This window comes from Marmota monax, unplaced genomic scaffold (genome assembly GCF_021218885.2).
Source record: "Marmota monax isolate L192 unplaced genomic scaffold, Marmota_monax_Labrador192_F-V1.1 WCK01_AAM20220418_F8-fsc00338, whole genome shotgun sequence".
Taxonomy (NCBI): domain Eukaryota; kingdom Metazoa; phylum Chordata; class Mammalia; order Rodentia; family Sciuridae; genus Marmota; species Marmota monax.
In genome coordinates this window covers 282,833-309,573 of record NW_026693035.1, presented here as the reverse complement: position 1 = coordinate 309,573, position 26,741 = coordinate 282,833, and the positions used below count along the sequence as shown (strand labels likewise).

The 26,741-nt window shown below is 39.5% G+C and overlaps 1 protein-coding gene and 1 pseudogene across 1 annotated transcript; both read left to right on the top strand.

Moving 5' to 3' along the window:
* Positions 1–19,146, top strand: Rbak (RB associated KRAB zinc finger). Its single transcript, XM_046453798.1, has 5 exons — positions 1–282; positions 2,778–2,836; positions 11,751–11,877; positions 12,131–12,226; positions 13,034–19,146. Exons 2-5 carry the CDS (start codon positions 2,822–2,824, stop codon positions 14,920–14,922), a joined length of 2,127 nt encoding a protein of 708 aa, XP_046309754.1. The 5' UTR covers positions 1–282; positions 2,778–2,821; the 3' UTR covers positions 14,923–19,146.
* Positions 19,147–25,858: 6,712 nt separating this feature from the next.
* Positions 25,859–26,723, top strand: LOC124098860 (enolase-phosphatase E1-like; annotated as a pseudogene).
* The last annotated feature ends 18 nt before the right edge of the window (positions 26,724–26,741 follow it).

The window sequence follows — 26,741 nt, the reverse complement described above, 5'->3', positions numbered from 1 at the left end:
GCGGCCTCGCCTGGCTTCCTGTCCGTCCAGGTGACCGCCGCCCGGGTTCCCAGGCTGTGCCCTCGGGTGGGCGAGGATTTGGGAACCTGTGGGGTGCACGTCGACCGGACGGGCTGGCGTCAAGTGTGCGTGCCTGTGTGATCTAGTGTCCGGGCCGAGGCTTGAGCGCGACTGTCGAGCCCGCGGTGCGGGGCCCGATTGTTGGGCGGGCAGCGGCGAAGGGGCAGCGGAACCCGGGCGGGCGGTGGCTTCCTTGGCAGCCAGGCCGGTGCTCGCGGGACGGTGAGTCCTGAGGGGGCGGGTCTGGGCCCCGCAGGGAGGCGCGGCCTCAACTTGTGCTGTAGGCCCAGCTCTGGCCTTTCAGAAACCGAAGGGCCTGGCAAGGGGCAGCGCGACGGGCGGGGCGTAGCAGCGGCCAGCTGGAACCTCCCGGCTCTCTGTTGCCCTCGGGGAGTCGCGGGACCGAAGCTGTACAACCTCAGAAGAGGCAGTCGTGGTTTTGCTCGCCACCATGAGCGGACCTTAGGTGCAGCCACTACGTGGTGGACATTAGCGCCGGGGGCACGGAAGGGTTTAGCGGTTTCTCAGTTTGGGGCCAAGGCGGGTTGCACGGTCTTCAGCGCTCGGTGGGAAGATCTAGAAGGACACATGGACACCGGCCTCAACTGCGATTTATATCTGCACCCCATTTTCCCCTTCCTCCTCTCAACGCTTCTGTCTCAGTGTGTCAGTAAACCTCCATGGGCACCTCAGTTCTGTGTTGAGTTCCCCCTCGCCCTTGTAGAATCATAATGCAGCAAAGGAAAAATCTCTTACTTCCTTGGTTGGTAGAGGAAGGCTTTGTGCCTGACATGGTGGATGACTTGATCAAGGTCATGGGGTTTGTTGATAGGATTGCATTTAATAGTAGTCAAACTTTCAAGCCAACGTTCTGTCTACTGTATCCTAGTTTTCTTTTCTTTCTTTTTTTTTTTTTAAGTTAGTGCACGAAGCCAGGCATGGTGGCACATGCCTGTGATCCCAAGGCCTTGGGAGGCTGAGGCAGGAGGATTGCAAGTTCAAAGCCAGGCTCAGCAATAGCAAGGCGCTAAGCAACTCAGTGAGATCCTGTCTCTGAATAAAATACAAAATAGGGCTGGGGATGTGGCTCAGTGGTCAAGTGCCCCTGAGTTCAATCCCTGGTACCCCCCCCCAAAAGAAATAGTGCATCATATATATCATTGCGGAGTTTACTCTGACCTATAAGTAAATGAATATAACATAGTTTGCTCCATTTCAATCCCAAGTACTACTCTATTCCCACTCCCCCATCCTCCCCCACTTCCTCTACTCTATTGGTCTTCCTTCTGCTTTTTTTTTTTAATTGGTGCATTAGAGATGTACATAAAAGTGGAATTCATTGTGTTATGTGCATACTCATGAGATAGGAATTCATGAATAAAGGGAGAGATACTGAGTCTCAAAGGAAGTGCCGGTAAACCATCGAAATGCAGAAAGCATCCATAAATAATTGCAACTCCTGAACAACATCCTCTTAGCCCATGCTACTAATGCAGGGAAAACCTTCATGAAATTATGTAGCTCGATCTTACTTCTAGTCCAGACTCTAGCAACTATTCCTTTATAAATATAACAGCCCGTATCAACAAGTTGCTGTCTCCTTCTCTGGAGATAACCTGCATCCTCCCTTGCATGTATATTCCTTGCTTTATCCCAAAGGCGACTCTTGATTTTGCCCCCATTCTCCCTTAAATATGTATCCACTTTCCTAAATGAACTTCTGTTTATTCCTATGACTGCATGCTGTATGCGAAGAATCCCATTGGTCCTGAGTCAAATTCTCCCTTCATTCTGGGAATCCCTTGCACCCTTTTTGCAAGACATGTCTTCTCCCTGGCCACGTGAAATAATGTAGTTTGTTTCATTCTACAATTCCTTCCCTCTCCTCTCCTTCCTCCCTCCCACTTGATTCCCTTCCTTTACTCCAGTGTTCTCCCTTCTGTTTTCATGAGATTCCCCCCCACCTTTTTTTATTATTATTTAAGATTCCTTATTTCTCTGTAGCTTCCATTTATGAGGAAAGGTCAGATTCTCAATACCTGTGGCTTGTTTGCTTTTTAAAAAATTAAAGAGACAATAAGACACATGAGTACTCTAAGGGGAATTTTTTTTTCCCCACCTGTGTCAGGCTGACAAAGGAGTCAATGTTTATGTTCACCATTGAGAATCTTTTTTTTTATTTTTTTATTTTTATTTTTTAAAGAGAGAGGGGAGAGAGAGAGAATTTTTTTTTTAATATTTATTTTTTAGTTCTCGGCGGACACAACATCTTTGTTTGTATGTGATGCTGAGGATCGAACCCGGGCCGCACGCATGCCAGGCGAGCACGCTACTGCTTGAGCCACATCCCCAGTCCGAGAATCTTTGTTTTAAATATTTATTTTTTAGTTGTACACAATACCTTTATTTTTTTTTATTTATGTGTGGTGCTAAGGATCGAACCCAGGGCCTTGCATGTACTAAGCAAACACTCTACCACCAAGCCACAACCCCAGCCCCGTCATCATTGAGAATCTTAGGTCGTCTAATTACCACTGGATCACATTGGAATTCGAAAGGTACAAGTGTATGCTTCCTCCCTCTCACCCATTTTTTCTCTTCTGAGAGTTGAAGGATCGGATTTCATTGAGCTTAATTTCAAGGTTCTCATACAGGTAATTCCTACCTGTGCAGGCCAGGTAACTGCTGTCTTCAATGACCTGCTTCTCCTCCCTTAGGTCCACCATCAACAATCTCTACACTTTTCCAAGAGCAGCAGAAAATGAACAAATTGCAGGTGAGTTTTCTGTGTATATTTTCTTTCACTTTCCTTTGTAATGCATCTTAGGTTTGTACTTTAAATGGAAATATAGAAATCAATAAAAGTCGGCAGATCAGCACTGAGACTCTTCTGTCAGGGACTTAATGTGTAAGTAATGTGATACTTTAATGAAGGTAATGAAGCCACAAACGTGGCTCAGATGTTCTTGACAGCCATAGGGACAATATCCATTGCAGCATTTGCATCAGTATAAGAATCCATTTTTGTTACTTGTGGCTTTTAACGATTTCTTATGGCTCAGAAAAAAATTTCATTGCTAAAGTTGATATGATTGTGGATAGCTTTCCTAATAACAACCATTAAATCATTGCAATGCTGACTTACTTGTTGGCTGTGTCAGCAGATGGCCAGCTGCCCACGGAGAACTTGGTTCATATAACTTCCCAGGGACCAACGTATTGAACTAAGTAGACACATTTCTGCTTTTACTCCTTTAAACTACAGATGAACCTAAATCATGGGGAATGAGCTGATCATTCTTGAAATATTTCTGTAAGTCCATTTGGGTTGCATAGCAAACAATATAAAAATAATTATCTTATAAAGATTTTTTTTCACTTCCCATTCACATTTCCCTTTTGAGTGTTTTGGTTGCATCCTCACCACTTTCCTGAATCTGTGAGAAAGGAATGCTGAAGATTTAATTATGGTCAAATCCAGCAGCCTTTCCAGTTCTTATCCACTATGACTCTTAATCTGCTTTGATATTTGTTACTTCCAAACTGATTGATACTTTTTTAATGGTGTTTCCCTTCTTTGGGCTTGAAAAAATCATCTGTAAGTATTTCTTTAAATTATAAGGAGTCTTTTTAACAAGGGTTAGAGACTACCTACAATGCCATTCTTTTTTAGTATATAATATCCAGTGTTCAGAATTTCAGTTTTCCCAACAATATTTTTGATTTGCTCGTTCTTTTCAGAATATAGGTAGATTCCATGCTGATTGATTGATAAGTCTTTTAAGTCTCTCAATAGTAGCTTCCTTAATATGTTTCTTGTGTTATCGTTTGCCATTTGTTTTTCTTAGAAAGTGGGTTGTTTATCCTCAGTTTCCCAGTTGGGAATGTGTTGCCATCATTTTACCTTTAACACATTTTTAAAATTCTTTGTATGCCTTGTAAAAGTGTTGGTTTGATCTGGAAGTTCAATCAGATTTATGTTTAGTTCTTTCAGCATTTGTGTCCCTCTAGAGGCACATCCTGTCCTTCTATCCTTTTTGTAAGTTTAGCATCTACTGATTGATGTTGATTGTCATGATCCAGTAATTCACTAGAGAAGGCAGGATGGTATTCCATTAATTCTACCATTTCTTCATTTATCCACTAGAATAATTTTCTGAAAGTAAACGTTTCTCCATTTTAGTTAAGTGGTTGATATAGAAAAAAACGTTTTCAGTATATTGGGTAGGCTCCTGAGCAGCATGCTTTTTTGTTTGGTTATCATGAACCAGTGTGTTCTTTTTTTTAAAATTTTTTATTTGTTTTAATTAGTTATACATGACAGTAGAATGCATTTATGCACTTTGATATATCAAACATAGATGGGATATAATTCCTCATTTTTCCGAGTGTACATGTTGTAGAATCACATTGGTCATGCAGATATATATATATATATATATATATATATATATATATATATATATATATATATATATATATAAAATAACAATGTCTGTTTCGTTCTTCTATCCTTCCTATCCCCACATCCCCTCCCCTTGCGTCCCTTCAATTTCCTCCACCTAATCTAAGGTAATGCTATTCTTTTCTAATGTGCTCTGCCTTATTGTGAATTAGCAGGGTGCACTAGAAAAGAAATATTAGAGAAAATATTCGGCCTTGGATTTTTGGGGATTAACTTATTTCACTTAGCATGATATTCTTCAATTCCATCCATTTTCTGGCAAATGCCATAGTTTTATTTTTCCTTTAAAGCTGAGTAATATTCCATTGACTCTATATACCACATTTTCTTTATCCATTCATCTATTGAAGGACACCTAGGTTGGTTCCATAGTCTATCTATTGTGAATTGAGCTGCTATAAACATTGATGTGGCTGCATTACTGTAGTATGCTGATTTTTAAGTCCTTTGGGTATAAACCGAGGAGTAGGGTAGCTGGGTCAAATGGTGGTTCCATTCCAAGTTTTCTGAGGAATCTCCATACTGCTTTCTATAGTGTTTGTACCAACTTGCAGTCCCACCAGCAATGTATGAGTATACTTTTTTCCCCACAGCATTGCCAACATTTATTGTTGCCTATATTCTTGATGATTGCCCTTCTGACAGGAATGAGATGAAATCTTAGTGTAGTTTTGATTTGCATTTCTCTAATTGCTAGACATAGTGAACACTTTTATGTATTTGTTGATCAATTGTATTTATTCTTCTGTGAAGTGTTTGTTCAGTTCCTTAGCCCATTTATTGATTGGGTTATTTGGGGGGTTTTGATGTTAAGTTTTTTGAGATCTTTATATATCCTAGAGATTAATGCTTTATCAGTTGGTGCATGTGGTAAAGATTTTCTGTAGGCTCTCTTCTCATATTATTATTTCCTTTGCTGAGAAGAAGCTTTTTAATTTGAATCCATCCCATTTATTGGTTTTTGATTTTACTTCTTGCGCTTTAGAAGTCTTATTAAGGAAGTCAGATCCTAGGCTGACATGGTGAAGATTTGGGTCTACTTTGTCTTCTGTTAGGTGCAGAGTCTGTGTTCTAGTGCCTAAGTCTTTGATCCACTTTGAGTTGATTTTTGTGCAGGGTGAGAGAGAGAGAGGTTTAATTTCATTTTGCTATATATATATTTCCAGCTTTGCCAGCACCATTTGTTGAATAGGCTATCTTTTCTCCAGTGAATGTTTTAGGTACCTTTGTCTAGTATAACAGAACCGTATTTATGTGGGTTTATTTCTGGTCCTCTAATCTGTACCATTGATCTACATGTCTATTTTGGTGCCAATACCATGCCATTATTTTTACTATAGCTCTGTAGTATAGTTTAAAGTCTGGTATTGTGACTGCCTCCTGCTTCACTTTTCTTGCTAAGAAATGCTTTGGCTATTCTGGGTCTCTTCTTTTTCCAAATAAATTTTATGATTGTTTTTTTCTGTTTCTATGAAGAATGTCATTGGGATTTTAATAGGAATTGCACTAAATCTGTATAACGCTTTTGGTAATATAGCCATTTTGACAATATTAATTCTGCCTATCCAGGAGCATGGGAGATCTTTCCATCTTCTGAGGTTTTCTTCAATTTCTTTCTGTAGTGTTCTGTAGTTTTCACTGTAGAGGTCTTTCACCTCTTTTGTTAGATTGATTCCCAGGTATTTTATGTTTTTTGAGGCTATTTTGAATGGGGCATTTTTATCCTAACTGATTGTGCAAGGGGACATGATATCTCCTCCTGCAACTGTGGTTTGTCTATTTCTCTTTGCAGTTCTATCAGTTTTCACTTAATGTATTTTATTAGATATATACACCTTCAAGATTTTTATGTCCTTGATTAATTAACCTCTTTGATATTGTGAAATGGCCTTCCTTACCTCTGGCAATGTTTTGTGCTGTGAAATGTTCGTTATCTGTTATTTATAAAGCCACTTTGGCTGGCTTTCTTTCTTTTTTAAAATATTTTTGTAGTTGTAGATGGACACAATATCTTTATTCATTTATTTTTATGTGGTGCTGAGGATCAAACCCAGTGCCTCACATTTGCAAGGCAAGTTCTCTGCCACTGAGCCCGAGCCCCAGCTCCACTTCGGCTTTCTTTATAGTAATGTTGGCATGGTATATCTTATCTATTGTTTTACTTTTAACCTGTTTGTCTTTATATTTAAAATGTATTTCTTATAGGTAACCTAGAGTTGGACCTTATTTCTTTTTATCCAATTTGACAATTCTTAATTGGGGGCGTTTAGACCATTTACATGTAATATGATTATTGCTGTGTCTGGTTAAGTTATAGTCTATTGTCTGTTTTCTATTTGCCGTGTATTGTTTCCTTTTTCTTCTTAATCTTCCTTTTGACTGGGGTTTTGTTTTGTTTGCAGTGCGAGGGGTTGAACCCAAGGCCTTATGGGTGCTGGGCAAGTGATATGCAACTGAGTTACACTCCCAGCCCCTTGATTATATTTTACGATTCCATTTTATTTCTTTTGTTGGGTACTAACTATAATACTGCTTTGTTACTTTAGTAAGTGCTTTAGAATTTATGGTGTGCAACTTTATCAATAGTTTATCTTATAGAAATACACCATTTTACTTAAAAATATAAGAAGCTTACAATAGGATACTTCCATTTTTCTCCTTTAGTAAATTCACTTTTTTTTTTGTATGGTTTGATTTTTTTTTTTTTAACACTTAGATCACTCGCCTGGTTGGTATAAGGTATGAGTGCAGTTTAATCCATGTCAAAATGGTTATCACTTGTCTTTCATTTTATTGTCAACCTTAGAAATACTGGAGGTAACCAACTTATAAAGAGAAAAGTCATTTATTATTTAGCTCACAGTTTTGCAGGACCAAGGTGTGATGCTGACACTAGCTCGTTTTTGGCTACATCACATCATGGTATAGGTGCTTGTGTGTAAGAGCTTATGCCACCAAATGGGAAATGTGAGAGACTGGAGTCCCACTGTGTCTTCTGATCTCCAGTGACCTAAGAACTCACTAGGTCCCACCTCCCAAAATTCAACTACTTCCCAATAGTGTCACAATAATAGGACCAAGATTATAATCAAAATGGACTTTTGGGGGACCCAGGCCACACCCAGCCATAGCATCATTTATTATAAATCAGTTCTGCTTCAGTGGTTTGAGATGTTCTCATTATCACGTAACCATGATTTTTTTATTTTTATTTTTTTTTTATTGATCTATCTCATATACCAGTACCATACTTTTTTTGGTGCTGGTGATTGAACCCAGGGCCTCACATGTGTTGAGCACACACTCTGCCACTGTGCTACACCCCAGCCCTACCAAACTATTTTAATCATAGAGGCATTGTTTTAAATCCAGAAATCCAGTAGTGTTAGGCCCCCTTTGTAACTTTTTAAAATATTTTCATAGTTATTCTCAGTTTTTTTCCTTCTTTATGTGAACCTTAGTATCTGCTTGTCTAGTTCCAAGAAAAGGCTTTTTTTTTTTAGATATCCATATTTTTTTTATTCATAAGCTATTTCTTTTTAAGAAAAGGCTTTTTGATATTTTTGTTGAGATCTCATATTTATAAAATAACAGGGTAACTGAAATTTTGTATTATTAAATTTACTTACACCAAAGCAAGAAACATTTCATTTGTTCATGTCTACTTCACTGTCTTTCAGGAGTATTTTAAAGTTTTCATCAGTGATTCTCTGAGTTTTTATGTCATCTGCAAATAGAATTAGTTTTTGTTTTAATCAGTTGTATTCCTCTAATTATTTTCTCTTCTCTAATTAGAGATAATGAGCATTTAACCTTGTTCCTGGTTTTACTGGGAGTGTGTATATATTTTCCCATTAAATGAGCCTTACTTTGGTACTGATAGGACTCTGAAGCATAAATGTGTATGTGTATTTATATATATGTGCGTGAACTTAGTAGTATATACATGTGCTTGTGTTTGATACATGTGTGTATGTGTATATACTGTGCATATTAGGGTGTAAGAGTATGCTTGGCTTTAATGTATGTGTATAAATGTTGATTTTAGTGAAGTATCCATTGATTTCTATTTTCTTGAGTTTTTAAATCAGGTGTGCATTTTAAGTATTATCAGGCTTTTTCAGGAGATATAAAAGTTTTCTTAGTTGTATTATAATCCATATTCATAGTTTTTTTATATGCTTATCTAACCTATAGTCTTAAAATAAGTCCTCTTTGGTAATTATAATATTTTTTAAACCTGGTATTGGATTTTTGTTTGTTAGCATTTTATTTTAGCTATATTAACAAATGATACTGGTATATAATTTTATGTTATCTGTTGATGTCTATTGTAACCCCCACAGCACCACTGCCTTCTGGAATAACTTACTCCATAAGAATCTATTCTCTATGAGGGAATTTGTCAGCTAATTTCTTACCTGTGGATAACTTGGATGTTCTGCTTGAGGTAGCAGCTCTACCTTTGCTGTCTTAGGGGGTCATTCTGGGGTCCTGTATAGTTGTGGCTGCACTGGTGGACATCCACTTGGGGTTAATGCATCTTTTATAATAGAATGTAACATATTCACTGAGTACTTGCCTTTTTATATGTTTGCAGTCCCCAGATCTGCTGCTTTTTTTTTTTTTTTTTTTTTTAGAGAGAGAGAGAATTTCAATATTTATTTTTTAGTTTTTTCAGTGGACACAACATCTTTGTTTGTATGTGGTGCTGAGGATCGAACCCGGGCCGCATGCATGCCAGGCGAGCACGCTACTGCTTGAGCCACATCCCCAGCCCCCCAGATCTGCTTCTTACAACAACACTGAAAACCCTTGCTTGCTGATGTTTCACTAAGGTTTGAGTGTTTTAAAGAAATTATGTTCTTAGGTAATAAATTGTCTTGCTTTTCTGAAAGTATCTTTTAAAGTGCCCACAGGCTTAAATAATAGTTTGGCTTGCTGTACAGTTCTAGGTTCCAAATCTTACATTTTTCTTTTAAATTTGTGGGCAGTTCTTCATTGTATTCTATCAGATGAGAAGTAGAATGTCAGTTACCAGAATTAATAGTGTATTTTTTTCCTGATAACATTTTAGGAATTTTTTCATACTAGGATTTGAACCCAGGATGCTTTACCTCAGCCCCTTTTATGTTTTATTTGAGACAGGGTCTCACTAAGTTGCTGAGGCTAGCTTTGAACTTGCAGTTCTCTTGCCTCAACCTCCCAAGTCACTAGGATTTCAAGTGTGCACCACCATACTTGGCTTTTAGGACTTTTAAACTTTAGGTTTTTCATTTTGTTTTAGAAGTGCTAGTGATCAAATTCAGGACTTTACCCATGTAAGGCAAGTGCTCTTCCACTGAGCTACATCCCCAGACCTCTATTTTAAGATATTTTATCAGGAAATTTCTGGATCTCTGTATTTTCCTCCCCAGTATTCTTGTTTGTAAATTAGAGGTCCCTTTTGATGAGAAGGCTTACATGTTTCCTCAGCCTGGGTGTCATTTTCAATTTTGTCTTTTTCTTTTGTTTATCCTCTTTGTTCTTTATTTATGAAAATGTTGAACCTGTTGGATCTCAGTTTTGTGTTGTAAATTATATATTTTGTGTCCCATTTGTTAATCAAGTTTCTTACAAGATAGTTTTTAAAGCAATTCAACAATCCAGTCTTTATGTACTAAGTAATTTGCTCAAGTTGCTTTGAGAACTTTGAGCCTTGTTGCTTTGAGAATATATTTTTAGAGTCTGCCTTTAGGGAAAAAGAATCCATATCCAATATGGATAGAGTTGAATATGTATGTACTGGTTTACCTGGAACAATCTTGGATTGCACTTATATTCCAAGTGTCCTATGTTTATCATTTGTCCCAGACAGAAGTTTTCTCTTTGGACAGTGCATTTATGGTTGTCCTAGTGATAGACGTCTGTTATTATATACCCTGCCATGTCTCTGTACTGCCATATCCAGAGGGTTCTTATCAGATCTACCATTCATCTAGCTGTTAAGTGTGCTTAAATCAGATCACCATGTGAACTACTCAGCCAATCACTATGCTACCCACAGGAGCCCTAGGCCTGCCATGGATTTGGAGATTCTCAAGGGCTCTACTGGAGAACCTGCTGTTTGCTTTGGCTGCAGCCCATTAGCCTCTGTATAAAGTTGTGTCTCATGGCTCCAGGCTCTTTTTGTCTTTTACTTTTCTCTGGACCTCAAAGATGTCCTCGGAGAAATTCCTAATTTCCTAGCCTCTGTGTTCCACTGCATTTAGGAGAATGAATCTCTTTTTCTGTTTGACTTGGGCTTTTTTGTTTCTTTTTGAGGCAGGAAAGTAATTGTGTACATTCACTTTACCCTCTTGAATTACAGTCGACCCTTATTGTCTCAAAAGCTGTCCTTAGGAAAGGACCTTCTTGGTGTCTTTTGGCCTGTTCTACACCAACCTTTTAAACAGTGATGCTGCTTCAGTTTTTGCCATTGGTATTTAAGACTTCATCGTCATCTTTTCATCTCAATTTAGGTACATGGTTCATACTTAGGGGCTTCAAATTAACCAAATCTGTAAAGCCTAATCTGAGAGCATAAACTTAAAATAGTTTGATTTCCTTTTGTTACACCACTTGCACACATCACTCTATAATACCTTTGGTTATTCATTCAAACAAAAAGTACATATTGCTGCAAGAATGAGATTTTGAAATAAGGTGAAAGAGGTAAACAACTTCATTTTGCAGATGGCCAAAAGTAGCTGGCTGTGCAGATGAAAGAGGCAAAAGATCAAAGAGTGGAACTGGGCAAGAGCAGCAGAATAGTGATGGGAAGGAAAGAGACAGGGCCTGTGTCACGGTTGCTATTCCGTGAAGGGGTCCAGGAGAAGGGAAGGACAAGCCAGCAAAGGAAACAGAAGGAAGTGAGAAGGAGCAAAATGCATGTTTGTGTACACGTCATCTCCTCATTAGGCTGTCATCCTTTTGAGAGCAGGAATGGTATTGTTGAAAACTCAGATAGTTCAGTGGTAAAATGGGAACTCGGTTGTACCTTGGTTTTTAATTTTGCTTTTTTTGTTTCTTATATATTAAAGAACTCAAAGGCAATGTGTTTCCAGTAAGTTTGTATTTCTTTCACAGTTCAAAATATAAAATAAGGTATACAGTGTTTGTAGTTAACTTTACCAGTGAGCTTGGGAAGATCTTGTCTCTGTGTTTCTGTTCCACATCACCCAGTTTTGATTTGGTGCTGCTGCAGGGGCCAGTGTCATTCAAAGATGTGGCTGTGGACTTCACTCAAGAGGAGTGGCAGCAGCTGGATCCTGAAGAGAAGATGACATACAGGGATGTGATGTTGGAGAACTACAGCAACCTTGTCTCTGTGGGTGAGGACAGCTTATGTTCTCAACACTTTCAATTTAAGGATTTTGTCTTTGAATTTGAATAAGATCTTTTAATTCCTTTTGGGCCTAAATTGAATGTTTGTAACTTTATTTCTCCATTGAGAGGTAAAGAATTTTTATAAGGTAAAAAAGATGGGGCATTTTGTTATGCAGCTTGTGAGGCAAGTCATCATACACTGCATAGATTCTAAAGACAGCCAGCTAGTCTGAGTCCTTCTTCACTTCTTATTAACAGGGTATGATGTAACCAAACCAAATGTGATCATTAAATTGGAGCAGGGAGAAGAGCCATGGACAATAGAAGATGACTTCCCCTCTCAAAGTCATTCAGGTCAGTAAATAGAGTATCCAGTTTTTTAAAACGGTCATCCCTGTTAATGTCCTAGGTGCAGCTTAGGAATTTGATAATTAAGGAAGTATTATGGTAGGGACATGATTGGTTTGAGGAGTTTATGCCAGTAAATTCAAATAATGTTAATGGTTAAACTTAATGAGCATTTGTTTTGTGTCATAGACTGTTCTAATCCCTGGTTATGGGACTATCTCCAAACATGAGGAAACTGGTGCTTTTAGAGTGTTTGTATGGATTTATGTGCAGTGTAGAAAGACAAAGATTTGGGAAGGGTCTAGGTAAGTTGTAGTATTGGAATGAAGTGACAGCTTGCAATTTAACATAAATTATAATCTGTTTCTTCTTAACATAATCCAGACTTGAATATATTCTTCGCATTGTTCTTGTCTTCCATTGACCTCTTTTGCTCTAAGGCCTTTCATTTCTGCCTAACTCTAGCACTTTTTCAATGATTTTGTTCTCGCTCATCATGTCTTGAGTTTCTTTCATCTTTATTACTGAAGTTTTAAACATTATACTACATAGTAATAAAGTACTTGTATTTAATGTGAATTAATTCCTTTTATTTTTAAATGCACTGAGTCCTATCCTGTCCTTTTCCTTCCCCATGTCCTTCTACCCCACCCCTATGTGTATGTGCATTTTCTATCACAAATCAAAGAAAAAGAGACATATACACTCGGTTATTTTTATTTGTGGAGATTGACCCTAAAACCAGAATCAGCTCCCATTTTGTTGGTTGTTTGTTCAGATTCACATGGTTTGTTTAATCTTGTTCCTTTTCAGAAGTCTGGGAAGTTGATGACATAGTAGAGAGAATCCAAGAAGATGAAGACCAACATTCAAGGCAAGCTGGTGATGTGCACAGCCAAACCCTGATGGATGACAGAAGAGATGCATTTGATGAAACTTATGTGGATACACATTGTGTTCTTTCAGACATAAATGCTCACAGTTGTGTTTCCTGTGGGGAGAATTTAGAATCTATTTCAGAATTAATTAGTAGTGATGGAAGCTATGCCAGAAAGAAAATTGATGAGTGTAATGAATGTGGGAAAAGTTGTCATGGAGAAAAATCCTATGAGTTCAGTCAAAATGGGGACACCTGTTCTCAAAGTGAAGAAAGCATTCTGCAGAAACCCTTTGAATACGAGTGCATGGAAGCCTTAGACAGGGAAGCTGTTTTCATTGCTCACGAGAGAGCTTATATGGGGGAGAAGCCCTATGAATGGGATGATTCTGGACCAGATTTCATCCAGATGTCAAATTTTAATGCCTATCAGAGGTCACAGATAGAAATGAAGCCCTTTGAATGCACAGAATGTGGAAAGTCCTTCTGCAAAAAGTCAAAATTTATCATTCATCAGAGGGCTCATACAGGAGAGAAGCCCTACGAATGTAATGTATGCGGGAAGTCCTTTAGTCAAAAGGGAACCCTCACTGTACATAGGAGATCACACTTAGAGGAGAAGCCCTATAAGTGTACTGAATGTGGGAAAACCTTCTGTCAGAAGTTGCATCTCACACAGCATCTGAGAACCCATTCAGGCGAGAAGCCCTATGAATGTAATGAGTGTGGGAAAACCTTCTGTCAAAAGACACATCTCACCCTACACCAGAGAAACCATTCAGGGGAGAGGCCATATCCATGTAACGAATGTGGGAAGTCCTTTTCCCGTAAGTCAGCCCTCAGTGACCATCAGAGAACGCACACAGGAGAAAAACTTTATAAATGTAATGAGTGTGGGAAATCCTACTACCGAAAGTCTACTCTTATTACACATCAGAGAACACACACAGGAGAGAAACCCTATCAGTGTAGTGAATGTGGGAAATTCTTTTCTCGGGTATCATACCTCACCATACATTATAGGAGTCATTTAGAAGAGAAACCTTATGAGTGCACTGAATGTGGCAAAACTTTCAATTTAAATTCAGCCTTCATTAGGCACCGGAAAGTACACACAGAAGAGAAACTCCACGAGTGTAGTGAATGTGGAAAGTTCTCTCAACTGCCATGTCTCACTGATCATCATACAACCCATTTAGAAGAGAAACCCTATGAATGTAATGAATGTGGGAAAACCTTCCTTGAAAATTCAGCCTTCAGTGAGCTCCAGTCACTTCCAAAAGGGGAGAAAACCTATGAATGTAATATATGTGGGAAATCATTCTCTGATTTGTCATACTACACCATACATTACAGAGGTCATGCAGAAGAGAAACCCTTTGGATGCAATGAATGTGGGAAAACCTTCTCCCATAACTCATCCCTTTTTAGACATCAAAGAGTACACACAGGCGAGAAGCCCTACGAATGTTACGAATGTGGAAAATTCTTCTCTCAGAAGTCATACCTGACTATTCATCATCGGATTCATTCGGGAGAGAAACCCTATGAATGTAGTAAATGTGGGAAAGTCTTCTCTCGGATGTCGAACCTCACTGTACACTACAGAAGCCATTCAGGAGAGAAACCCTATGAATGTAATGAGTGTGGGAAAGTCTTTTCTCAGAAGTCATACCTCACTGTACATTACAGAACTCATTCAGGAGAGAAACCTTATGAATGTAATGAATGTGGGAAAAAATTCCACCACAGATCAGCCTTCAATAGCCATCAGAGAATTCATAAAAGAGGGAATATGAATGTACTCGATGTGGAAAACCTCTGAAGTAAAATCTCTCAATTTTTAGAAAAATAAATATGGGAAATCCAGTATTGTTCATCTGAGTGTTCATGCTCCTGAATGGGGAAATGCACTGAGTTGCTAGATCCATTTTAATCTGAATTTTCAAAGAAGAATCCCTAAAAGTGCAACAAAAGCAAATCCTTCAGCAAGACCATACAGCTCATGGGACACCAGATAATTTATACAGAGGAGGAATTTTACAAATATTTAATATTTATTTTGGATTTAAAGTGTATTTACATATCAGGGAATCATACTAAGGAGAAATATGTCAATATGATGAATGTGTAAAACATTATCTTGGAAGTTGTAATGCCAAAAGCCATATTTCTAATGTAGAAACAGGTGTTTATAGGAAAGATACCAGAAGCTCTCAGCTTTGAATTCATTGCATAAAATGAAGTTTAAAAATCATTAAGAGTTAATTGATCATGAGGACAATAGCATTAAATAAATATATGGCATTTATTATCATGTTTTAAAATGCAGTTTAATGGTAGTTCTATGCAATTTTATGCAAGTTTGGATTTGCGTGATTTTATGAAAAGTCAGTGTTTCTTGAGTATTAGAATGGCAAAATGTACTATTAAGACATATTGTCAGTGAGATAATATTTGATAGTTACAAAATAAGAAAGTACATAATTTTCTATTCTTTAGAGGAATTTGCAAGTGGGATTTTAGTGAATGCCTGCCTCATCAGTACAGGGGAGAGTGATTTTTGTAGTTTTCAACTGTACTTGAGCAAAAAAAAAAGAAAAGAAAATTTAAAAACACTTGATAAACTATGCATTCATTATTTGGAGTTGAAGTTTCAGTGAAAGAGAAACTGCACTGTTCGTATATACAAAGTATCCCAACTCCCATATACCACTCTTGTTTTCTAATCCACAGATTTTGAGGTATGTCAAGTGCCAGTATTATGTAATTCAGAAATTTTGTCCACATTTTTATCTCATCAAAATATGGCATCATTTTGTGTTTTTACTCTTATTCCCAGTATTTCAGAACAAATCTCTGAGTTTCTAGCAGTCAATTTTTGGTTCATTAACTTAGTGTTCTTTCCTCATTCCTGCTAGAAGTGTTTGGCTACCCACTATTTTTTTTTATATGGCATAGATAGTAAATCCTGATTATTCTAAGCCAATAGTGACAATTCCACTCTAATTGCCAGTATAATAGTAGGGGACATGTTCCAAGATCCTGAACAGATGCCTGAGACAGTGAATACTACCAAACCCTTATAGGTACTTTGATACTGCTAACAGTCTATGTGATTACCATGATGGCTGCAGGTAGCATATGCAGTGTGGTTCACTGGACAAAGCAGTGATTCACTTCCCAGGCATGATCGAGCAAGTTAATCACTGAGTGTTACACAGCTTAAAGCTTAGGAATTGTTTCTAAAATTTTTCATTTAATGTTTTTGAACTGTAATTGATCCCAAAAACCTCAGGTGTGGAGGAATTTCTGTAACTTGTTTATAGTGATCACATGACCCACACCTGGACAAACAAAATGGAGATGGATTTGTTCTGGAAAATGAATTTATTCCTAGCAATGTCATACTCCAAGAATGCAAGGTAGCTAAATATTCAAAAGTGAGGATCTACTAGTAGATGACTAGTAGTTTGCTTGCCTAGCAAGCATAAGGACCTGGTTTCAAAACCCCAGCACCACCAAAAAAATAAAGAAGAAGAAATTTTAAAAACCTGTGATCACATGAAGAAAAGTGGTCTAGTATGTAGGAAATTAATGTGATAAAATTAATATCCACTATGATCTTGGCTAGAACTTCCTTAATTGGGTAAAGGGTAACTTAAAATACAACAAACAGCATACTTAGTGATAAAATGAAATTTTCTCCCAAGATGAAAATATAGATGAGGATATTCACTATCACCAATTTTTATTCAACATTATGTAGGACTACCTAGCCAGGAAAGTAAGGCAAGTACAGCAAAGGCATAAGGATTGGAAGGGAAGTAAAACCTCTTCAGATAATGGGATTTTGCACATAGAATATTCTGAGAGATAGAATTAATAAATTGAGGGCTGGGGAAGTAGCTCAGTGGCAGATTGCATGCCTAGCATGCATGAGGCCCCGAGTTTGATCCCCAGCTCTGGAAAAAAAAGAACGAGCAAGGTCCCTGAACCTGAGGTCATATTGCAAAAATTCTCTTTCACTATACCAGCAAATAAAATAAAATAAATTTAAAAGCAATACCACTTTAAAAAAATCCTCAAGTGCCTAAGGGAAAATTTAACATTTTCAAGAACTTTTATCTAGGAAAAAAATCGTAGCACAGTGAGAGGGATATATTTTGTTTGCGGATTTCAGGATAAAGTTTTCCCTAAATCATATTCAGTGCAATCTTAAAATCCTAGAAAGTTCTTTAATGGAAATTAACAAGCTAATTTGAAAGTTTGTATGAACAGTCAAGAGGGCCAAGTAGTCAAGGCTGTCTTGGAAAACAGAACTGGAGAATTTTTATTCCCTTGTACCAATGCCTGCTATAAAGCCATTGAATTATGATAGTGTGATACTGGCACAAAGAAAAACCAACTGAACAGAATATAGGGGTTCTAGAAATAGACTCATACATACACAGTTGTGCAAAAATGATGGAGAAGTGCAGTGGGGAAAAGGTTATTCTTTCCAATAAATGGTTTTTTCCCCATCAAGTTGCATAATTTTAACAAAACGGAGAAATCAGTTTTGGATAGTTTACAGATCTAAATATGAAATGTGTGTTTTATTAAGAAGACCTCAGAATCTTAAAGCCTTAGATTAAGCAAAGTTTTCTTAAGATCCAAAAGCATTAAACTATAAAAGTTTTGTTAATTTGAATATACTAACTTTAAGAACTTGTTATCAGACACCATTACGAAGGTGAATAGGAAACTAAAATGTACAAGATATATGTGTCTTCATATATGTGATAATTGAGTAGAAAAAGCATGGGTACTTTTTTAAAAATGAGGAATCAGTAAATATTTTGGGCTTTGTCATACCTGCCCAACTATTTGCTAGTTGCTATTTAGTGTGAAAGCAGCCAAATATACTTCATAATTAAACGTGCACAGCTGTTTCCCAGTAAAGCTTTATTCACAAGCACAGGGGACAGGATTTGCCCTGCATCCTGTGGCTTTCTGGTGTTTTCTCTGGAATATAAAGGAACAAAGGGGAACATGGGCAAAAGATCTGGTTGTCTGCTTCTCAAAAGACAACATCCAGAGATGACCAGTAACCGTGAAAAGATTTTAGCTTTGTTAGTAATCAGGGAAATGGAAATTTTAAATAATATTACTACTACCACCCTCTGAGATGGTTAAAATTGAAGGCATGAGAAAGCACGAGGTTTAGTAAGCACGTAAGCAACAGGAACTCTACTGTACTAGTGAAATTGCTCTCTGATAAAAACTGTTTTGGAAAGTTGGCACTTAACAGCTAAACATGGGTATAGCCCTTACCCAGGTCAGGCAGACGTGCACATGTGTGTCCACCAAAGGACATATGCTTGAATATGCATACTATGAAACTGCAAGAAACCCCAGAATTATCTTAAGACATAATTAAGTTGAATAAAGTGGTATTTTTTCACAGCAAGATACTGTAGAGCATTGAGAATGAGTGAACTTTTAAGTCCACAGAGCAATGTTGCTGAATTTCACAATTCTGAATAAAGAGTCCAGACATGCAAGTAGACTACATGATGCTACATAAAGTATGAGGACAGGCAAAATTTGTCTATGCAGTTAGAAATCCATAGCCTCAGCCAGTGTTTAATAGGGGTGTTTATCTGGTGCTGATAATTGTTTCTAAATCTGGGTGCTGAATGTCTGTTCTGAGCTATTTACTTAAGATGTGTATTTTTCTGCATGTATATTACACTTTGATAAAAAGTTTTTTTGTAAACCAAATGGCTAGTACACTCTTTCAAGATATTTTTCTAAATGTATGTGAATATGCTACATAACAGGAATTAAATGGTAGATTTTGCATAATTCTGTGTAGGAAATACTCTATAGTAGTTTTAAAGGTGTCTACTAAGATTTCCTACACGGTGTCCTTAAAGCTTACCTTGATGTATATTTTAAGGAAAAGGTTAAAGGGTCATTACATATTTTGTCATTCCACACTTTTGCATATATAATATGAGTCTGAGCTGCCTCTTCAATAAAGAAGCTAATGTGTACCATTTCATATTTTGTCAAATTGTTTTTCAAATTTCTGAATTTGAGATATATCTTAACCATTACCAAAAAAAGTTGAGCTTTTGGTGGGTGGGGGGGTAAATATAAATAATGGTCAGTTTGATTTGATGAAATGTTTAAAAGGTTTTCAGTTAACCTTTTTGGTAAATAGATATTATTAACAGCACAAACAGAAGTGAAAGAAACGAGCAATTTTTAAGAGTTTGTGCCCATTTTAAAAAAATCACTTGCCTAAGCTTATGAAGAGCACGAGCAAAATGACATTTGATGTAGTTTTTATTTTGCATCTTTCATAGTGGATCAAGTTTGAAGTGTGAGATTATAATGCATTACTTGCTAGAGGAAGAGAAAAGGGGTCGAGTAGATCTTGGGGGTATGACTTCCCCACAGTGGCTAACTTTGTTCTCATTCCATGGGTCGTAACCACTAAGCATCTGGTCAAGCCAGGCTCTCCCCCTTCCCCACCACGAAAATCCTGCTCATTTCATTGTGAGATTGTCCCCATCCATTCCCATCTTTACAGCCACTTAACTTGGGGTCAGTTGAAGTCAGTTTTGTCTCTACAAATATGCAAATGACATGAATGGAAGATGACATGTCTGAGACCAAAAACTCACCCACTCTTCCTTATTCCATCTCAAATTATGTTGATATATGGGGAAAACAAGCTCTTCAGAAAGGGGAAGTATATGGCAGCCCAATGGTGTTGCAATATTCCCCGAATTCAATCCTGTGGAGGCCACCAAAAAAAACAAATGTAGCCACATTCTTGGTCAAGAAGCAATCATAACAAAAAAGATTTCCCTTTCATATTATGGAAATTAAACTCCTGTGATTTCTGTCAATTTGGCAATCTCCCTTAGAACTGCCAATTTGTGAACAAAGAGCATGGAGTGAAAATAATGTCACAAGTCCTCTGGGAGGCAGATGGGACATTGATGGTCTCTGTAGAGGAAGATGTGGCCTCTAGGTCACATGTTGCCCAACCTGATGAACAGTGGAAAAGAAATCCAAGCACTTGGCTTGGCTTCCAGGATGACCCGAGCCTGGCAGGAGTAAGAATCGGATAAAGCAAATACAGGTAGAGTGGTCAGCCTGAAGCAGCTTCCCTGCACTGCAGGAGCTAAGCTTTCAGGCAACAGAAGGAAGGGCTGGGGTTTCCTCTGGCAGGATGGTTGTCAGAAGCAGTGAACAGGTAATCAGACTGATGCTGTTTGGAGCCATATGTGTCCTGCATAAACTCATTCTAAGAGGCAGAAACACGATTGGCCTTCTCCCACCCTAGGCAAAAGAAAAGGGCTGGGCTCTTCCAGTCAAGATTGCAGAGCTCCCAATAAAGAATGTGTTCTGGCAAGAATAACCAAAATTCTGAGGAATTTAGTCATAAAAGAACAAACTGAACCTCCTAGGCTAAACATTCTCAAAAAAAAAAAAAAAAAAAAAAAACATTGGTAATGTGGTGTAGAAATAAGTGGTTAAAAAGTAAAATGTCTAACCAATAAAAACTCAGTAGATCAGCCTATGGTTAATGAGCTGGAAATACTGTAGATATCAGAGTTTTATCAGAGGGCTTCGGAAATAAATGTGACATGAAAAGGTTAAAGGTAATGATTTCAACGAAGAAATCTCTAGAGGGAGAAGTCTCCAAATTCAAAAGTAAAGTGAAGGAAATAGTGGTAATTTCATAGGAGGGGTTGGGGAGGCCTCAGATTGAAAGGAGTTGGTGCTCCAAATGGGAGACATGTCCGCACCTAATCATATAGTGAAATTTTAAAATACCTAAGGTATAATCCACTATAAAGATATAGTCTGCCTAAAAGATAAAAATTGGACATTTTGTCTTTCAATTCAAGCCATTATGGAATAACAGGAACCAGTTGTATACTCCTGCTGTATGCAACTATAAAACTGGACAAAAATCTTGGCTTTCAGACATTAAACAATAGGAACAGAATAGTGATCCCTGACCAAACAGCTAGGTGGTCTCCCCGAGTTCAGTTCCAGTTGGGAACTCAGGAAGTGGGCAGGGTATGCAACCAGACAGCTGCATTGAGCCTCAGAGATTTGCTCTGGATTCCATAACTTACCTGATATGGAGAAACTTCCCAGAAAGGGCAGAAAGAAATCTCTGGAGCTCACACAAGGCTAGAAACCCTTCATCTTCCAATATCAGGAACACACAATCTCATCAGTTACAGCTTTTAAGACTCAGAAGGATGTTGATTGGGTTCCATTAGTTCTGAAAACTATTCTGGCCCTGCCTAAAAAGTTAAAGGTAGGCTGGGCTGGAGCCCAGCAGCAGAGCGCTTACCTAGCACATGTGAGGCACTGGGTTTGATCCTTAGCACCACAAAAAAATAAATAAAATAAAGGCATACGTTCATCTACAACTACCAAAAAAAAAAAAAGTTAAAGGCAAGCCAGATTAAACTGTTTCCAAGGAAAACTAAATGCATTCCAAATTCAAAATATTTAAATTAATACCAAAAAAAAAAATTCTGGCTCCTAAAAGCATAAAATTCAAAATACCTAGTTTTCAATTAAAAAAAAAAAGCATTTCTGCCAGGCAGGCAAAATACCACCTGTAATGAGGAGAAAAATTAATAGAGACCCAACAATGACAAAATGATATCAGAAGACAAGAACATTAGGGCCTGGGGTGGTGGCTTAGTGGTAGAGCACTTGCCTAGCATGTGTGAAGCACTGGGTTCGATTTCCAGCACCACAAAAAAAAATAAATAAAATAGAGGTATTGTGTTCATCTACAACTAAAAATGTTTTTTTAAAGACAAGTACATTCAAACAGCTAGTATAAATATACTCCATACACGCAAAAAGAATGGAGAATGGACTGGAGTGAGGGACTCAGAGGACTACTGGGGATGCCGGCCCAATGCTGGGGGAGGTTTAATTTAAGCTGTTGCAATAGGGTCAGGGTAGGGTAAGGACATGGTGAGTTTCCAGATGAGTCTCCAGGGTGGGCTCAACGAATAGAGGCAGAAGACCTGCTGTGGGCAGGGACAGATTTCTCTCTTCCTGGACTTTGGTACCTCTCCGACTGTCACAACACGGAGCATGCAGAGTCCTGGCTGGAGAACTGCATCTCTTGTGGTCAGCAACAGGAAACCCAGCTTGTCCCTCTCTCCACCAGGAGCCCAAGCTGGAGGAGACAGAGGCATGTCAGTGGACCCAAACCTGCTCGTGGACTTTGGCTGTCCTCTGTGCTAATGCGACGATGCCTCCTAGAAGCTGAGAAGACCCGTGGTTGGGTGAAAGGTATTGAGAGCCACAGGCCATTAGGACAGGCTACTTAAGAAGGCCTGCCAGGCAGTGGTCCTGGGGCGCCCCCATCCACTCCCAAGACCCACTTCTTGTCCCTTCCTGGGTGCATAAGCTGTTGTAGGGTATAGAGGTGGACACACATGCCCTGGCAGGGGACAGACATGTGCCCTCACCAGAACACTACCAGCACCATTTAGAAATAAATTTCTTTCTTCCATCTAACAGTGTTGTTTTCTTTTAGGATCACCTTCCAGGGCCTGGCCAACCAGACTGTCTCCTCCCAATTCCTGGCCTGACCCCACCAGCCCCAGATTCTGACCTCCCCGACTCCGTCATGTCTAGGTGCTGTCTCCTGTGATGCTCCCTACCCCCATTACAGGAAAATCCCTGAACTTGCAGGGGTCAGCACAGCTGAAGGATCAAAATAAACAGAGACTTCATTAGAAAGTAGCTTCCCTGGGCTGGGGTTGTGGCTTGGTGGTAGAGCACTTGCCTAGCACATGTGAGGCACTGGGTTCCATCCTAAGGTGAAACCACAACAGCCCCTCCCACTGCTGAGCTGCCAGAGATAAGGATATCCTCACACATTACCCTCAGCAGATAATGGAGTTTCTCTGGACAGAAAAGTGACCAACCCAGGGGGAAAGAAGACTTCCCTTCACCTGTGGGTGCCCACCATGGTCCCATGAATGTGGGGTGATCCTGCCCTCTGGTGGCAGCATGCAGAACTGCACTATTGACACCTGTTCATTCCTTGCAGAAACATCCTCTGAGCTGGCTAGGACTCCAACCAGTCCATTTAAGAGCTCTGTGGGTTTGCAATCAAAGGAGGACAGGCACACATTTTATTAAAGGCAATTACTTCTGAGAGGAGAACAAAGGGATGCAGTAGGTAATGATGAGGGACTACCTGAAGACCCAAATCAGGACAGTCCCTATGAGACATTTGACAGATTCGAAGGGTGGCTTCTTGGCTGGAGGGACCAAGCTCACATAGCTGGGTTTTGTCCTTGGTGGCTCTCCAGGCTGTAGAGCTGGGCTCCTGAGGTCCTGGATCCTCATTCTAGGCTGAGTGGCAGGCTGTGTGCTTCTCTGTGTGTTCCCAGAGCTCTGGGCTGGCAGTGCTCTGTAGCCTAGGTTTGCCTCTCCTTGGGTGCAGGGGTCTTGGGATCTGTGCTCTTTGACTCTGATTCTGAAGTTAGGCTCAGAGATGAGTTCCCTGGCAGGCAGGGATGGGAATAAGATAGAAGCTTGGGGACAAAACCATAGGAGATGCTGGGATGGCTAGGGCAGCAACCCTGTCCATAATTAGGTCAACCTCCCACCAATGTGCTGGCCTACATCTGCAGAGTCCGTGGTTAGTGAGGACAGAGGGTTCCCTGAGGCCACATGGGGAGGATCCATGAGGGCTGTTCCTCAGTACCTGCCCCTTAGGAGCTGGAAGCCTGGGGAAAGCAGAAGATGAGGTGAAGGTCTTGGGGAAAGAAGACCCCCCCCGCTCCCCCTGCTCACTGATGCCATGAACAAGCCCCCAAATAGAGTTGAAGACAATTATTTTTAGATATGGGACCTATGTCAAGGAGATTCATGTGCCATCCCTACATGGGGCTGTCCTGGAGAGAGGTCCAGAGCCCCTGGAAGAGATGGACTGGGACAGGGAGTGGGGTTGGCTGGTGCCCCCTACTCTATGCAGACAAGGCTTTGGGAAGCCTGGAGGGGGACTGGGAGTCCAAGGACGCTGGAGAATACTCACAGATGGGAAGTGAGACAGTGCATCTAGAGCTATGTCCCTCTGGCTGCTATAGCAAAGTACCATCAGCTTGTTGACTTTATAAACATTTATTTTTCACAACTCCGGAGGCTGGGAGGCTGAGGTCAGCACTCTGATGAGGACCCTCTTCAGGTTGCCCTTTGCCAACTTTCCAATGTGTCCTCACATTGAAGTATATGGTGAGGGAGCTCTCTAGGGTTGTGCTTATAAAGGTGCTGATCTCATTCATCAGGACCCCATCTTCTCAAAAGACCCCCTCTTAATGCCATCACATTGCAGGTAGGTTTGAATTTGAGATTCATTGCAAATGTTCATTTAGTTCTTCTCAGCGGAAAAAAAAAACAATCTGTGAGGTGAACAGAGAGCCCACATCCTGGGAGTAAATTTTTACTTCTCACACATCAGATAGAGCACTAATCTCTAGGGTATATAAAGAACTCAACAAGCTAAGCAACAACAACAAAAAACAAATAACCCAATCAACCAATGGGCCAAGGACCTGAACAGACATTTCTCAGAAGAGGAGATATACTCAATCAACAAATATATGAAAAAATGTTCATCATCTCTAGCAATTAGAGAAATGCAAATCAAAACTACTCTAAGACATCATCTCACTCCAGTCAGAATGGCAGCTATTATGAAGACAAACAACAATAAGTGTTGGCGAGGATGTGGGGAAAAAATGTACACTCATACATTACTGGTGGGACTGCAAATTGGTGCATCCAATGTAGAAAACAGTATGGAGATTCCTTGGAAATCTGGCAATGGAGCCACCATTTGACCCAGCTAACCTTCTCGTCGGTCTATACCCCAAAGACTTAAAAACAACATACTTCAGGGACACAGCCACATCAATGTTTATAGCAGCACAATTCACAATAGCTAAACTGTGGAGCCAACCTAGATGCCCTTCAGTGGGTGAATGGATAAAAAAAATGTGGCATATATACACAATGGAATTTTACTCAGCATTGAAAAAGAACAAAATCATGGCATTTGCAGGTAAATGGATGGCATTGGAGAAGATAATGCTAAGTGAAATTAGCCAATCCCAAAAAACAAATGCTATATGTTTTCTCTGATAAGGAGGCTGACTCATAGTGGGGTAGGGATGGGGAGCATGGGAGGAATAGATGAATTCTAGATAGGGCAGAGGGGTGGGAGGGCGCGGGGCGGGGGGGGGGGGTAGCAAGGATGGTGGAATGTGATGGACATCATTATCCAAAATACATGTATGAAGACACGAATTGATGTCAACATACTTTATATACAACCAGAGATATGAAAAAATTGTGCTGTATACTTGTAATAAGAATTGTAATACATTCTGCTGTCATTTATTTTTAAAAAAATCAATAAAAAAACAAGACTCTTCTTAATGCAAAAATAAAATAAAATAAAAATACAAAAAAAAATGACACAGAACCTAGAAGACATAAAAGGAAATGTGGATAACTCTGATTACACTGAGATTTTAAAAACCAACATGGCAGGTCTGGGCCTGCTTCTCTGCCTCGTAGAGTTCTGGCCCCTGGACACCAGTCCTGTCAACTAGTCCACGGAGGTATCCTTTCCTGCGTGCTTCAGGCCCCACACTGTGGCCACCTCCGAGATTGCTGCGGGGCTATCGGAAGCCCTCCACCCTCCCTACCAGCATTCCGAGTTCCATGGTAACATCTGGGAGGGAAATGGTCGTGTTTTCGGTGCCCACTGAAATCACTGTGATCTTGTTAGATATCGAAGGTACCACAACCCCGATTGCTTTCGTGAAGGACATTTTATTTCCTTACATCAAAGAAAATGTTAAAGAGTATCTGCAGACACATGGGGAAGAAGAGGAATGTCTGCATGATGTCAATCTTTTGAGGCTGAAGAAGATGCCCACCTGGATGGGGCTCTTCCAATCCCTGCAGCATCTGGAAATGGGGTCGATGAACTGCAACAGGTAATCCAGGCCATCATAGATAATGTGTGCTGGCAGATGTCTCTGGACCAAGAAACCACAGCACTCAGATAACTGCAGGGCCACGTGTGGAGGGCAGCATTCACAGCTGGACACATGAAAGCAGAGTTCTTTGAAGATGCAGTTCCAGCTGTCAGGAAGTGGAGAGAAGATGGAAGGAAGGTGTATATCTATTCTTCTGGAAGTGTAAAGGCTCAGAAACTATTATTTGGGCATTCTACAGAGAGAAATATTCTTGAGCTTTTTGATGGTCACTTTGATACCAAAATTGGACACAGTGGAGAGTGAGAGTTACAGAGAGATTGCAAACAGCATTGGATGCTCAACCAACAACGTCTTGTTTCTAACAGATGTTCCTCTAGAGGCCAGTGCTGCTGAGGAAGCAGGTGTGCATGTAGCTGTGGTGGCTAGACCTGGCAATGCAGGATTGACAGATGATGAGAAAACTTCCTACAGCCTCATCACATCCTTCAGCGAACTCTACCTCAGCATAGAGGAAGACTTCCATAGAAGACCAAACTGTTTCTCAGAGTTGTCCCCCTAATGTCTAGTTTTATTCTAA